General features: G+C 50.1%; 6 protein-coding genes across 6 annotated transcripts; 3 read left to right on the top strand and 3 right to left on the bottom strand.

The window, feature by feature from the left end:
- Positions 1-1,072: 1,072 nt before the first annotated feature.
- V1518DRAFT_406621 (uncharacterized protein) lies at positions 1,073-2,262 on the bottom strand (the record flags this gene model as incomplete). Its single annotated transcript, XM_066901958.1, has 2 exons — positions 1,073-1,857; positions 1,929-2,262. 2 exons carry the CDS (start codon positions 2,260-2,262, stop codon positions 1,073-1,075), a joined length of 1,119 nt encoding a protein of 372 aa, XP_066758586.1.
- An 81-nt stretch (positions 2,263-2,343) lies between these two features.
- On the top strand, positions 2,344-3,082 carry V1518DRAFT_419929 (uncharacterized protein). The gene is made up of 2 exons (XM_066904881.1): positions 2,344-2,589; positions 2,651-3,082. Exons 1-2 carry the CDS (start codon positions 2,545-2,547, stop codon positions 2,927-2,929), a joined length of 324 nt encoding a protein of 107 aa, XP_066758587.1. The 5' UTR covers positions 2,344-2,544; the 3' UTR covers positions 2,930-3,082.
- A 225-nt stretch (positions 3,083-3,307) lies between these two features.
- Positions 3,308-4,999, top strand: V1518DRAFT_340373 (uncharacterized protein). Its single transcript, XM_066901188.1, has 3 exons — positions 3,308-3,585; positions 3,663-4,724; positions 4,785-4,999. The coding sequence occupies exons 1-3, from the start codon at positions 3,522-3,524 to the stop codon at positions 4,862-4,864; spliced, it is 1,206 nt and encodes a 401-aa protein (XP_066758588.1). The 5' UTR covers positions 3,308-3,521; the 3' UTR covers positions 4,865-4,999.
- Positions 4,670-5,794, bottom strand: V1518DRAFT_419935 (tyrosine phosphatase-like protein). The gene is made up of 2 exons (XM_066904882.1): positions 5,143-5,794; positions 4,670-5,088 (listed from the first exon to the last, which is right to left on the bottom strand). The coding sequence occupies exons 1-2, from the start codon at positions 5,717-5,719 to the stop codon at positions 4,997-4,999; spliced, it is 669 nt and encodes a 222-aa protein (XP_066758589.1). The 5' UTR covers positions 5,720-5,794; the 3' UTR covers positions 4,670-4,996.
- A 93-nt stretch (positions 5,795-5,887) lies between these two features.
- On the bottom strand, positions 5,888-7,753 carry V1518DRAFT_419937 (uncharacterized protein). The gene is made up of 2 exons (XM_066904883.1): positions 7,578-7,753; positions 5,888-7,494 (listed from the first exon to the last, which is right to left on the bottom strand). Exon 2 carries the CDS (start codon positions 7,416-7,418, stop codon positions 6,105-6,107), a length of 1,314 nt encoding a protein of 437 aa, XP_066758590.1. The 5' UTR covers positions 7,419-7,494; positions 7,578-7,753; the 3' UTR covers positions 5,888-6,104.
- Positions 7,754-10,262: 2,509 nt separating this feature from the next.
- On the top strand, positions 10,263-11,768 carry V1518DRAFT_419941 (VIT family-domain-containing protein). The gene has a single exon (XM_066904884.1). The coding sequence runs from the start codon at positions 10,418-10,420 to the stop codon at positions 11,375-11,377; it is 960 nt and encodes a 319-aa protein (XP_066758591.1). The 5' UTR covers positions 10,263-10,417; the 3' UTR covers positions 11,378-11,768.
- The last annotated feature ends 410 nt before the right edge of the window (positions 11,769-12,178 follow it).

Below are 12,178 nucleotides of genomic sequence, written 5' to 3' on the forward strand. Positions count from 1 at the left end.
GGTCACGCGCTCCTTGCGTCACTGCGCGTTGCATTCTGTGAGCGGGTCATGTCTGTGTGAGTCTGTGACTCGCGGCAGCGGGAGGCGCGCGCCGTCAAGAGCCGCAGCGGCGCGCCTGGCGGCTCTCCTGCGGATTCTGCTTTCGGCCGCGTCGCGCGCTGCAAAAGTCTGCCCGCGAAGTCGCGTGCCGTTGTCCTTTTAAGCGCCGCCGCTCCTGCTCCGGCTCCTGCTTCTCGCCGCCGTCCTCCGTGTCCTCCGTCCGGTCAACCATGTTCCTGCCGTTGCCTGTCTCTCAGCTCTTCGCGCGCGCCACCGCAGACGTCCTCGCCGACGCCCCCCCCAGCAGCGCCGTGTGCGTATGCTCAGGCTCCGCCGCGACTGCTGCGGCTCGCACTCCTGCGTCCTGCACCGTCTGCGACGCCTGTGAGGAGGCCGCATCCGCCGCAGCAGCCTCTGCCGCGGCCAGCTCACGAGTGCTCATGTGCACCCAGGCCTACCGCCGGTCCTCGCCGAGAGCAGGCGAGAAGATCTATCTCGTCGGTGCGTGTCGCCGCAATAATGGCTGCTTGAACCTCATATCCGAGGAGTGCGATGGTTAGTACCCCTCGCTTGCCTCTCCTGATTTTCCCTTCACGTCGCTGACAGACATCCCTCCAGGGGAATACGTGTCTTTTCCATCCTTGGATTAATTTTCGGCGGCACTTGTACCTATTTTGTGTCGGTCTTGTACATACAAAAGTTCCCGGTCCATGCCCACTTCCTGTGGCAATATGGTTCCTCACATCGCCCATGGGTTCTCCCGTTTACCCGTGCTGGCTTCTGGCGCTCTCTATTTTGATTTATATATGGATTATCGGTTAATTATGGCGTTTTAAAAAGTGTCTGGTCGAGAACGCGTTCATGCGTTTTCCATGGTCGGTGTCTATGAGAGGTGATCTCTCACGTTACGGTTACGGTGTTCTCGGTCGTGAAGGCGAGTGGCTACTTACTCGGTCGGTGTTGGTCTCCGTAGTCAGAGACAAATAAATACTATTGTGCGACCATTATCTTACACCACGTACTTACAACTCTTTCACTGCCAAGCCTTCCTCGCGCTATTAACCGCTGCATTCTGTTCTGGCTGCGAACATAGCTCGCGAACAGCACTGAACGCGGCGTTCACCTTACCGTCATCGACAAACACCCTCGCGATCGAAAATCGGCTACACCCCTCAACCGCATTTAGTATTAGTAGAGATCTGTCCAAGACACGCACGCGCTCGGCTGCGTCTGTCGCGCGGCTTGATGCTTGTATTATCGCATCCAAAAAAAGGTCGATGAACTCGCTCTCGATGCCGCCCCGGCCAAACACGCCTTTAAGCGACGCTGGAGGTGCTACTTCAAAGAAATACGCCAACACTGCTTCCCGCTCGCTGGGCGCTTGTCGCATGAGTTGCGTGTATTCATACAGATTTGGTATTTTTGGATATGAGTCTGGTATAATGATCCTCTCTACCATCTTGCCTCGACTTGCCGTGGTCGCTGTAGTCTCTGTCAATGGCGCTGTTGCATTTGGTGTGGACTCGGCCACTGTACTCCTCAAACTATTAGTGACAGCAATGTCCTGTGTAGTCGGTTCGGGCGCTAACAGCTTGGCGTACTTCTCAGGTAGCGTCTGTACCTTCTGGACCGGAATCGAAGTGCTGACTTTCTTGACCTCAGCCGCTGCATTGGACGCTGGTCGCGCAAAAGAAGTCGGCGTCAGTACAGCTGTTGTCTTCTTCTGCCGTTGTGCTTTCTTTTCTAGCCACGCCAAAGTCTTCAATTCTTCAACTGCGTCGTTGTTATTCGGGTCGACCTTCAGCGCGCACTCCAGATCTATGATCTCTGTCAGCTTTGAGCTCTCAGAGCCGCAGCAAACGCGCACTTCATAACCATTTGGTGCTTACCGAGCCTGGCTTCGGTTAGCTTCCCTAGCTCTTTGCGTGCTTTTGCTCGTCGAAATAGCACCTTGACCGTCAAGGGATTACCGCTCTTGATCGCAACTTCTGCCTCTCCCGTCGAAGCAATCAATAACAATGCCCGCACGCAGTCCTTTTCAACTTCGTCCCACTGTCCAAGTTTCAACCGTGCCATTGCACGGTTTGACAGATAAATCGGCTCGCGTGCATTCGCCTTCCATGCTTCGGTATACAACTCTACCGCTGCAGCATAGTTGCCCTTCTTGAACGCCGCGTTTCCCTGGTTCTTGAAGTCATCGGCGCGCGTATCCAGTGACTGCATCCCCGATCGCAGTATCGTATTGGGTAAACCGATTCGCCTTCAAGAAGTGGTGTGGTGTCCACGGTGAAGTGGTTCTGGGGGTTGGATCTCAGAGTAAGGTTTCGATGTTTTTTGCGAGCCACAGCAATCTGCGAAATCGAAAGTGTTACTTTATTTCCGTCAAGTTGATCCATCCGCGTCCAATTCACCAGCAACTGTATAATCTGCGATCGTAACCAGTCAACCACTCGGATTAGTGTATTTGTATCTCTCGCACGATCTACTTCGCATCAAGCAGACGCAATGGGTTCCATTGGCATACCAATCAAGCTGTTGAACGAGTCTCAGGTACAACATTCTTGGACTCGAGTCATCTGGCAACAGGGTACTAATCAAATGATTTCAATAGGGCCATGTTGTCACTCTTGAGCTTACGTCGGGGCAGACTTATCGCGGCAAACTCATCGAAGGTGCGTTCGATCATCGTTATGCCATGCATTACGCGCGGGCAAGGGATTGGAGGCACATGACTGCTAACGAACTGACACGTATAGTCGAAGACAACATGAACTGCCAACTGCGCGATATCACCGTGACTGGTCGTGATGGTCGTGTGTCGCATCTTGAACAAGTGTACATACGCGGATCTCATGTCAGATTCTTCATAGTCCCAGATATGCTGCGGTAGGACCCCAATCCTCACCCGTCACCCATCTGCGTTTTAGTTTCTAACGTTTTAACAGGAACGCGCCAATGTTCAGATCAAAAGGCCTCAAAGGCAAGGGTGTTGGTCTCGCACGGGGAAAGGCTACCGTCCAGCGCGCCGCGAAGATTCAAAAAACTACTAGGTGATTGTTGTATGCGCGCAATATGTATTTGTATATTGGTTGTACATCTAATACTCGGTCTGGTTTTCATCGTTTTGTTTGTTTCGTCGCTTTGATATTGTGCCCGGTCCTATTGTTTGTAATATGTAATGGACTTGATTACTGCTTCCATATTACATCGACATCAAACAAAGCTTACATGCCAAACGAATCAGGACTCGCAGAGTGTGCTTAGATCATCTATAACTATCTTCTATATAAATATACGGACATGCAAAAGATCAAGTTGCGACCGTTGTACACTAGCAACAATCACGAGGAGCAAATGCACGAGCGCATTGTGGTGAGCCGCCTTCCAAGTGGCGTAAGTTCAACTTGACCACCCCCCCTACGAAGGTTCTAGGCCAAAAGACTCTTTTCACCTCTGAAAATCCGAGACGAAAAAGTTTCAAGATGTCGTCTCGGCGAATCCTTGTATTAGGACAGCCGGGTTCTGGCAAGCTGACGTTGCTGAAGCGTAAGTGCTTCGTGGTTCTTCCCGAAGAACAAGTCCACCAGATCCGCACAATTCAGGTAACTAACGTACTTATATAGAGCTCACCGGTCTGGTGCCAGAAATCAAAGCCGATGACACGGAAGAAGTCAGTGATTCAGCCCAGCAAGTCGCAAGTGCCAATAAATTCGTGTCGCCACGGCCGTCGCACGCAGGTCTCTCTCACTCGATTAATTTGTCGACAAAGTATTTCGAAAAGGAAGTGCCTATATGGGTTGACGAGTATGAGGCTCAAACTACCAATACGGGTGCTTCTGCGGAATCGCATACCGGGATCGAAGACTGGTCGTCCTCGTTCTCGTCCGACGAAGCGTCAGAGGTTATAGATGCTCTCGGTGCTATTGTTCTTACGTTCCGAACTCCATCAACCGAGAAAGAAGCTGAAGCGTTGCGTGAACGGGTTAAACATGATGTAGAGCATATTCATTCCACATTGATCTTACAGCACAACAAGAAGCGACGGGCCGAGTCCAGACTATCAGTCAAGGACTCGAATTCCAACGACGACGACGACGACGAAGACTTGGACGACATGATTGACTGGAACGGTCTTTGCCTAGCCGTTGCCGTGCCACCAGAGCTAGGTCCCAAGGATCTTTCCGAGTCTCAGCCATCACAAACACCGGTGCCGGAACTAGACGCCGATGACTGGGATTACATGCTGCAACCCTTCGGTTTTGAATTCGTCGATCTCACTAAATCCGGGCGGAACGACTTTGGCGAGCAGCAAGGGATTGCTCGTATTCGCGAGGCTTTTGAAACGCACGGGTGGGACGCCTTAGGCGAGGGCGGCGAGCACGACGAGGACATGCGCCAACGACGCGCGCTGGAAGGCTTTCAGGAGTACGACAGCGACTTTGGCGGCTCGCGTGAGGGGTACATTGGCGAAAACGATGACGATATGGACAGTGACGGCTTCGATCAGGAGCTACGGGAGATGCAGCTTGAAATGGCCGCGCTGCATTTTTCGATCGATGCTGATAACTACAGACACGGCGAAAAAGATGACACCCAAGCACCGCAGGAGGCAACCAGCGCTAGTGTGAACGAACGTGATATCGAGGAAATGGACAGACTCATGCAGCAAATGCGTCAGGTCAGAGGTATGTCCTCACTTGCCTGTGAACTGTTGGTGTGTATGCTAACCGCTCTTAATTGTTTAGAACAAGGAGAGGGACTTCCATTAGACGAGCGCAGAAAGCTAGCCGATAAACTCACACAAGATCTCATGCGCTTATTATGAAATAATATTAATATACAGTATTCTTTTGAATGTCGATTCCAAACAAAAACTAGAATCACATATGCAAAATTACTAGGAGCGCAAGCACTCGGCGTATGCTGTTTTGCGCATCTAGTCGCCGATGACAGTAATTTAGATCGCGCGCTTCTTCTCCGGTGTCGCGAATAAGTCTCGAATGACGCGTCTTCTCTGTCGAATCATGTGTGTGAAAAGCGTGTAGAAACCTGCAGACATGTTAGTACCATATGACCAGATATACGGAGCAAAGAACTACGGACCAGGAATATAAATTAGCATGACTCCAATCATGAAGTATTCGTACGCCACGCTCATGTGCCGCGCCTGCTTGAGCGACGCAGTTGTCACAAGAAGCTCGCTAGCAACACCAGCCGGATACAGAACGAAGAAAGCGGTGTAGCGAATGTATGTTAGCCACTTCGGCGTGGTACCTTTCAAATTCGACGCGTAGAACGAGTACCGCACGATCTCGGTGATACTCCAGCAGATCAGCATAGTCGAGTACGCGAGCGTCTCTCCGCCGGTCTCTGGAAACAGCCAGACGACGCCCCAAGTAAGAAACAACCGCGACGCGACCTGCATCCCAGTCGTGAACACCGGGGCGCGCACAAGCCCGATCAGACTGTGAACAATCTCAAGTAGCGCGCCGGTCTGCACCCACCGCGTAAAGTCTGCGGCCACGGCAGCTACGTTCTCGGAACCAAGCAGCGGCAGCACAATCGCGACCCGCATGAGGACCGCTGTCCAGAGAAATGCCGAGATCGTGTTGTAGGCGAGCAAGTACAGGCCCTGTGGTGTCAGCCGCGTGGGCTTCCCTGAGCTTGGCCGTGTACTCATTTTCGGGCGTCAACTAACGATATGATAGACCTTGTACTGCTGCTGGTGGACCTGGTACGCTTAACTTGTTGAGAGTCACCGTGTCCCAGACGATTTATCCGAACTTCCACAGTAGTCATTTCCCAACCCCTTGCCCTTCAGATTCTAACCGCGCAACAACCAACTACACATATAATTAGTCTTATTAGCTCGACGCTAGATAATTAAATATACGTAAATATACAGTGCTCGTACGCAAGACCCGTGAAATGCACCAAATTTAATAAATCCAAAGAAATATACAGCGTAAACAAAAATGCCGTACAGAATAGCCAACCATATGCAGCGGAAAAAATGATGATAGCCATCTACCATGATTGCGATGATAACATATATATACAAATAATCATGGGAAAAGTTCAATCATGTTTCTTGGTCCCGAAATGTTGTCGTAACACCCGTCAACGACACAGACACAAGACGAATGCCGTTTGCCTCTCCGAACCTGCTTCCGATGTCGCTCGGCGCACTCGCCACAGTACACGTGGCCGCATTTGGCCATAAAGATTCTCTTTGCAATATCTGGTTCCGCCGAGAAAGCTGATTTGTTGCCACCAGTTGCGTCTTGACTTCTATCCGTAGCATCATCCGGCTCATTAGCTGATGTCTTTCGCTTGCGACTTGCACCTAGTTCATTGGAGCACTCTGCACATATCAATTTTCGACCGGATCTCACCATACGCGTATACCCTCTTTGTGGAGGCAGCGGCGCTTTGATAGGCGACTCCAAATTGACCGCTGCTTGATTAGCTCTGAGGTCCTCTTCTTCCAGGGCCAACATAAATTCATCGAGGTCTCTAGATGTCCCATGTTGAAGACCTGCTTGAAGATATGCGCCATAATTCGGCTCTGGTCGACGGAAACCAGGCGGCCCACCCAGGAACACTTCGGCTTCGCGGCGCCGCTGCTGCCCATTGACTTCAGCAACGCCATCAACGCCGTACGTAGCGGCGGTCCTGTTTCCATACTGAAACAGTCCAAGGCGTCTCCGCATGTTTGTGCCGAACCCTCCACCAACGTGCATAGCATGATATCCAGGGTATGTGTTCTGACCATATCGCGTCACGGGTCTATGTCCCGTCTCGCCTGCGTTTACCGCCGACGTGGTAGGATTCGAGCTCGGCGCAGAAGAAGTTGGACCCATGAACGGACCAGTGGCATATGAACCCGGGGGCGCAGTAAATGGCCGTTCCGAACCACCTCTACCAGTCGTAAATTGAAATGCGTGTGAATTCTCATTGGCAGACGCCCGTGTAGAATTCGAAAATCTGAAGGTCATGTTGTAGTAGTCCAAGTCTATTTCGAGGGTCGGCAACTGTCTGTGAAAGTGACTGCCTCCATTCACTCCATCAGGAAAAACCAACGGTCTTGTAAACTCAGTCACTGGCCGGGAAAGTGGTCGACTAGCTGTAACCGTAATATCGTCGGTTGAAGTGTCCGGGTTTAAGAGATTATCCAGTCGCGGTGTGCGGTCGGGAAGCGAATCGACATCTATGATCTCTTGTCGTCGCATCCGGTGGTGTATTGACCTGAAATCATCGCTGCCCGGTGGTGGCGGCTCGTTGTGCGTGCCGTGATCTACTCCGTCAGTCAAGTCGATGTAACTACGACTGTTGAGCACTTCGACGGTGTTCAGGCTAGATTCGCCACTTTGCGCCATTTGTTGAATAGATATTTGTTTGAAGCAAAACTGCGAATGAAGTAAAGGCGCCGCTAAGGTAAACTACTATGCACTACTACATTGTCAAGTTAGATGTCTTGAGTGGTAGTAGCACGAAGAAGTTTCCGTTCAGCTGCGCAATCGAGTGGGTGTACTCACCCACTGTTCACATAACCGCCGAGAAAATGCGTTGCAACCAAACTGACATAAAAGCCGCAATAAGCTAAGACAAATAGCAATACTGAAAGTGTGCAAGCACAGCAAAGATGGCGTTAGGAGCTGGAGGAACGCCAACAAGCAGAGAGAGACCCTAATTGGGAGAGACAATTGATGAAACGCCGCGCGAAACTGTCTTAGGGTGTGGTTCTCATTTCGGACGGACGTCGGTCTCCTCAGCTTCTGCCCGGAATAATCAGGTTTCTACTTGCTCGCACCTGACGGAATCATCGCCATGATATGTGACCTATTTGGCTACTGCTTGTACAATCAGGCGCTACAAAACGTTCAACTTGCTGTCAGCATATCGCCGAGATATCTCTCTGCATCGCGCACAGATACGCAACTCCTATCAACTGCTGAAAGTTGTCATCTATCGGGGGTTGATCGCTGGACTTGTCTGCTAAGCTCTGATGAATGAATTTGATGGTATCCAAGAGTTTGACTAATCGAGAGAAGATACAGACATTTACATTTTCGTTTGTTTCGCTATTCCGAGGCCTGGCAAGCGCAAATGTGATGCGCGATACCACGAGAGCAGCGCATAGCTTGATTTATGACCTTGCCGGTTTTTGCGGTCATAAAATTAACTATCTATATTCGTACGGCACATTTCCGCTGAACTGGCGGTGTGCGCTGTGCGCGAGATTTCAAGCTGATGGACGAGTCAAATGTCAACGTTACACTGGTCCCGCGCACGTAATGTGTGAATTATCAAAACGCGACGTCAGTCTAACAGCTTTCAAGGCCCGAATTTCGAGAAATGTTCATTAAGCTGAGGATCTTGATTAAGAGCTTGTTGCACCACTACGCGCTGGAGAAAGAGCCGCAGTTGCGAAAACTAGCGGGTTCTGCGACAGGACAATCTTTTGAAGCACTTTAAAAGCAGAATAATAATAATAATAATAATAATAATAATAATAATAATAATAATAATAATAATAATAATAGTCTAAAGGAAGTGACGAAACGGCTCACAAGTTCGACATTCTCTCCAACTTACTGCGCGATTAGGTGGATTTTCAATCTGACAAACTGTTCGACGATATCATACCTCTTTTTCATTAATAAGAGACTTCCATAATTGCTCGGCCGTTCATGAGTTGCAGGACATGATGCTGATTCCACGGCACTATAGTCGGAGTACGGGACTTGTAACTGGCGAGTACTGTTATGAAAGAACAATATCCGCATGGAAGTAATACGACAAATGGACTTCAATGGATGATCAATAGAGTAGTGCTGACGACAAGGATGCAGAGTTATGATATATCTTAGGATAAATATCTTGAGACAAAGAGTATTTGTGTCTCGCACCTACTGTGCTCCAAATGTAGTGAGCGACAGTTTCTTTGAACTAGTTTGTAGAAGCTTTACATAGGCAGAGTGAACAGATATATAGCCGAGTGCCGACATAACTTTCATAGGACTGATCCATAGAACACATCAAACGTAGAAACAAGGTGATACAGTTTAGCCGGTTAGAGATATCAACATAAGGAGCTTGGTTACAACGGAGGAAAATCTCTGCGAGACCGGGGGATGCGTAAGGCACTAAGACTTTTTACATGTCACAGTTGTAAGGTGATATGATACAACAGCCCGAGAAGCCGGGCACAGCCATGCTTCTCCTGACCTCGCCACTTAATCCGGGTGGCACGAGTGGCATGGGTACAGGAAGACAGCACCGGAAGAGGTCGGCCCTTAAGGGCGAAATCGTCAGTCCTTAGGACTCTAGGACAGAAGTAGACTGCACTTTAGACAAAGCAGGATTGTACGATTTGTTTCAATAAGATTACTGACGTGCGACGACGATTGTCACAAGCAAGATGCTTATGATAGAAGCTGCAAGGGCAGGGGGCGGGCCCCAGCTTACAAAGTAGGTTGACTGTGCACATATTCCCCGAGCTTCGAGAGAGTGTAAGCAGATTTCTATGTGACGCGATTGGTTGCAACGATCTGTCTCACCGCCCCTACGGCATGCCGTTGAAAGCTTGGGAAAGCTAAAGGGAACGTGTGGCGAAGCAAACAAATGACGACGACTTTCAGGAGCGAGCTTACACCAGTCAGTCCATAACAACAATAAGCGAAATCCGCCTCTAAAACGTAGCATATTTTGTCGACGCTCAGAAGTAGGCTGGACAACGCAGTCGCCAACTTTGGCACGCAGACGCAGAGTACCAACGACTATGGTTAACACAGACTTTCGCGAGGATCACCAAGATTCAAACAGGAGAGTGCGGACACAGGGCGGGTGCGGCGCGCGATGAGCATCTTCTTGGCATTGCCTTCACCCCCGGTGACCGACAGCGTTTGGTTTGGGCGGAATTTAGCTGGATAGGGTAAGGCGCAAGCGTATCTCCGCGGAACTAGCTAGGTGGGCGAGGTTGGCCAATCAATTTCACCGAGCATGCAATGTGGGCTTGCGCCGCAGCTCCATCCCCGCACTGCCGACCAATCAGAACACTCCTAATGTGTGCTTACGCAGCGCCGCACCAAAGTGTTCAGCGACGGGTAGACTAAGCCCAACGCGGCCGCGCTGACTGTGTTTGTTTGCAGCCTTACTGAGCTTAGCGTGTGTGAGGGCCCAGAAGGAGCCAGTCTTGTAATCCGCGCTGCAGCGATGATAAGACCGACACCCGCGCTCTGTCCTCGCTTTAGTAGCCAACATCCTTCCCCTCTTCGCTCGTTCTTCCCAGTTCTACTTCCACCGCCTTTGGACTCTTCTTCGCTCTTGCGCTCCCTTTCTCGCACTTCATCTAGATTCACCTACAAGATCAGTCATGGCTACGTTAATGCGATGTGTGTTCGGTTACCAGCCTCGGTCTAAGACACAGGACACTGCCGTCGTCTCGGTGGTCGGCTCTCGGAAATCCTCGCAGACCTCATACAACTCGATTGTCGATCCGGAATCCAGTATTGAAAACACCCGGCACCCTGCTTCCAGCTCCTCTACTCTTCTCGACGAGGAGGAGCGACGGCCTCTCCTCTACGACTCTGCTCCGTCTGTTGGCTCCGCGACTCTTGCTGAATCGTCTTCAAACATGTCTACCAGGACACATTGGTTTTCCCCTCGTGTTATTTCCGATGCTGTCATCGGCTTGTCGGACGGTCTCACCGTTCCTTTTGCTCTCACTGCTGGCTTGAGCAGCCTCGGAAATACTAAGGTTGTCATTACTGGTGGTATCGCGGAGCTTGTGTCTGGCGCTATTTCTATGGGTCTTGGCGGCTATCTAGGTGCTAAGAGTGAGTCTGATTGCTACAAGTCTCAGCTTGAGCGAGAGCGACTACTTTTCCAAACCGCCCGAAGTGTGTCTGAGGAGGCCGTTGCCGAAAGTCTAAGCGAGTATGGCTTTGCCGAGTCTACTGTTTCTGCCATTCTCGGAGATCTTGAAAAGAGTCCCGAGGAGATGGTCAATTTCATCATGAAGTTTGGCCGCGGAATGGATGAGCCCCCTATGGGTCGCGAGTTTATCTCGGCTGCTACGATTGGTTCGGCTTACTTCCTCGGCGGATTTGTTCCGCTCTTCCCCTACTTTTTTGTTCATACTGTTGAGTTGGGTCTCATTCTGAGTTCTATCATTATGGGTATTACCCTTTTCGCTTTCGGCATCGCCAAGACCGTTTTCACTGGAAACACCAGCAAGTTGCAGGCTGTGTGGGGCGGTATTCAAATGGTGATAACTGGAGCCGTCGCAGCAGGAGCAGCTTACGCCATGGTTTATTTTATTGATCGGGCATGATATTTCTTTCACGGTTTCTACACGACACTATTATCTCCACTACTTGCATCGCTTCGGCTCCTTATCTTATTTGCATGATTTCGGGTTGTACTCTGTTTCAACACCCGTCCATTCGTCACTCCTTTTCAAAAGCATTTGTTCAGCCATGATCAATTGATGTACATATTAACTTGGGTGTCATCGAAGTACGCCCTTACATTCATTATTCATCCACTTTCAATATCGTGTTCTGGTTTATCGGGTCGTCTTTACAGGGTCTATTGTTTTGCTATTGGGTGCTGTCATAATGCGGGGTCGCGTTTGTTTTGTTTCGAATTGCATTATATCTTTTTAGTATACGGCCATCTTTGGCTTGTGAATCTCCTAATTGAAGTAACTACCGAAGTATAAGATTTAGGATATCCGCATGGAGCCTAGAAAGCTGAAGCCTGAAGCGAATGCGGCTGCGGCTGCTGACTTCCTTAGCGTCGTCTGGCCGAAATCTCAGATAAGGTTAATTACAGGGGTCTGGTTGGCGCTCGGGACGCATGATTTCTAATTTTTAGCTGCGCCGTACACGGGGGACTGCTAAGCGGATGAGTCGAGACTGTTGAGACCCCTGACAGACGAGTCTAATAGTTCGATGAGCCGTGTGCAGTGCGGTTTCGACGTTCGCATCAAGCCACTGCGATCTTTCGCTATGTCGTACATCTAGCGCGCGATTATTGTTGCAACTTTTGCGAGTTCATGTGAGTAGCACGCGTATTCGCATTGATGGCTTCTTAGATACTGGGCTGATCTGGTACAAATATGACTTGTCAG

The sequence above is a fragment of the Limtongia smithiae genome (genome assembly GCF_038497785.1).
Source record: "Limtongia smithiae strain NRRL Y-17922 unplaced genomic scaffold V1518scaffold_9, whole genome shotgun sequence".
In the NCBI taxonomy this organism is placed as follows: Eukaryota; Fungi; Ascomycota; class Lipomycetes; order Lipomycetales; family Lipomycetaceae; genus Limtongia; species Limtongia smithiae.

Coding starts and splice junctions, on each gene's coding strand:
- V1518DRAFT_419929 (XM_066904881.1), top strand. CDS start 2,545: ATGGGTTCCATTGGCATACCAATCAAGCTGTTGAACGAGTCTCAG. Junction 2,590..2,650: donor AGCTGTTGAACGAGTCTCAG/GTACAACATTCT, acceptor TGATTTCAATAG/GGCCATGTTGTCACTCTTGA.
- V1518DRAFT_340373 (XM_066901188.1), top strand. CDS start 3,522: ATGTCGTCTCGGCGAATCCTTGTATTAGGACAGCCGGGTTCTGGCAAG. Junction 3,586..3,662: donor CAAGCTGACGTTGCTGAAGC/GTAAGTGCTTCG, acceptor GTACTTATATAG/AGCTCACCGGTCTGGTGCCA. Junction 4,725..4,784: donor GCAAATGCGTCAGGTCAGAG/GTATGTCCTCAC, acceptor TTAATTGTTTAG/AACAAGGAGAGGGACTTCCA.
- V1518DRAFT_419935 (XM_066904882.1), bottom strand. CDS start 5,719: ATGAGTACACGGCCAAGCTCAGGGAAGCCCACGCGGCTGACACCACAG. Junction 5,089..5,142: donor CATGCTAATTTATATTCCTG/GTCCGTAGTTCT, acceptor ACATGTCTGCAG/GTTTCTACACGCTTTTCACA.
- V1518DRAFT_419937 (XM_066904883.1), bottom strand. CDS start 7,418: ATGGCGCAAAGTGGCGAATCTAGCCTGAACACCGTCGAAGTGCTCAAC.
- V1518DRAFT_419941 (XM_066904884.1), top strand. CDS start 10,418: ATGGCTACGTTAATGCGATGTGTGTTCGGTTACCAGCCTCGGTCTAAG.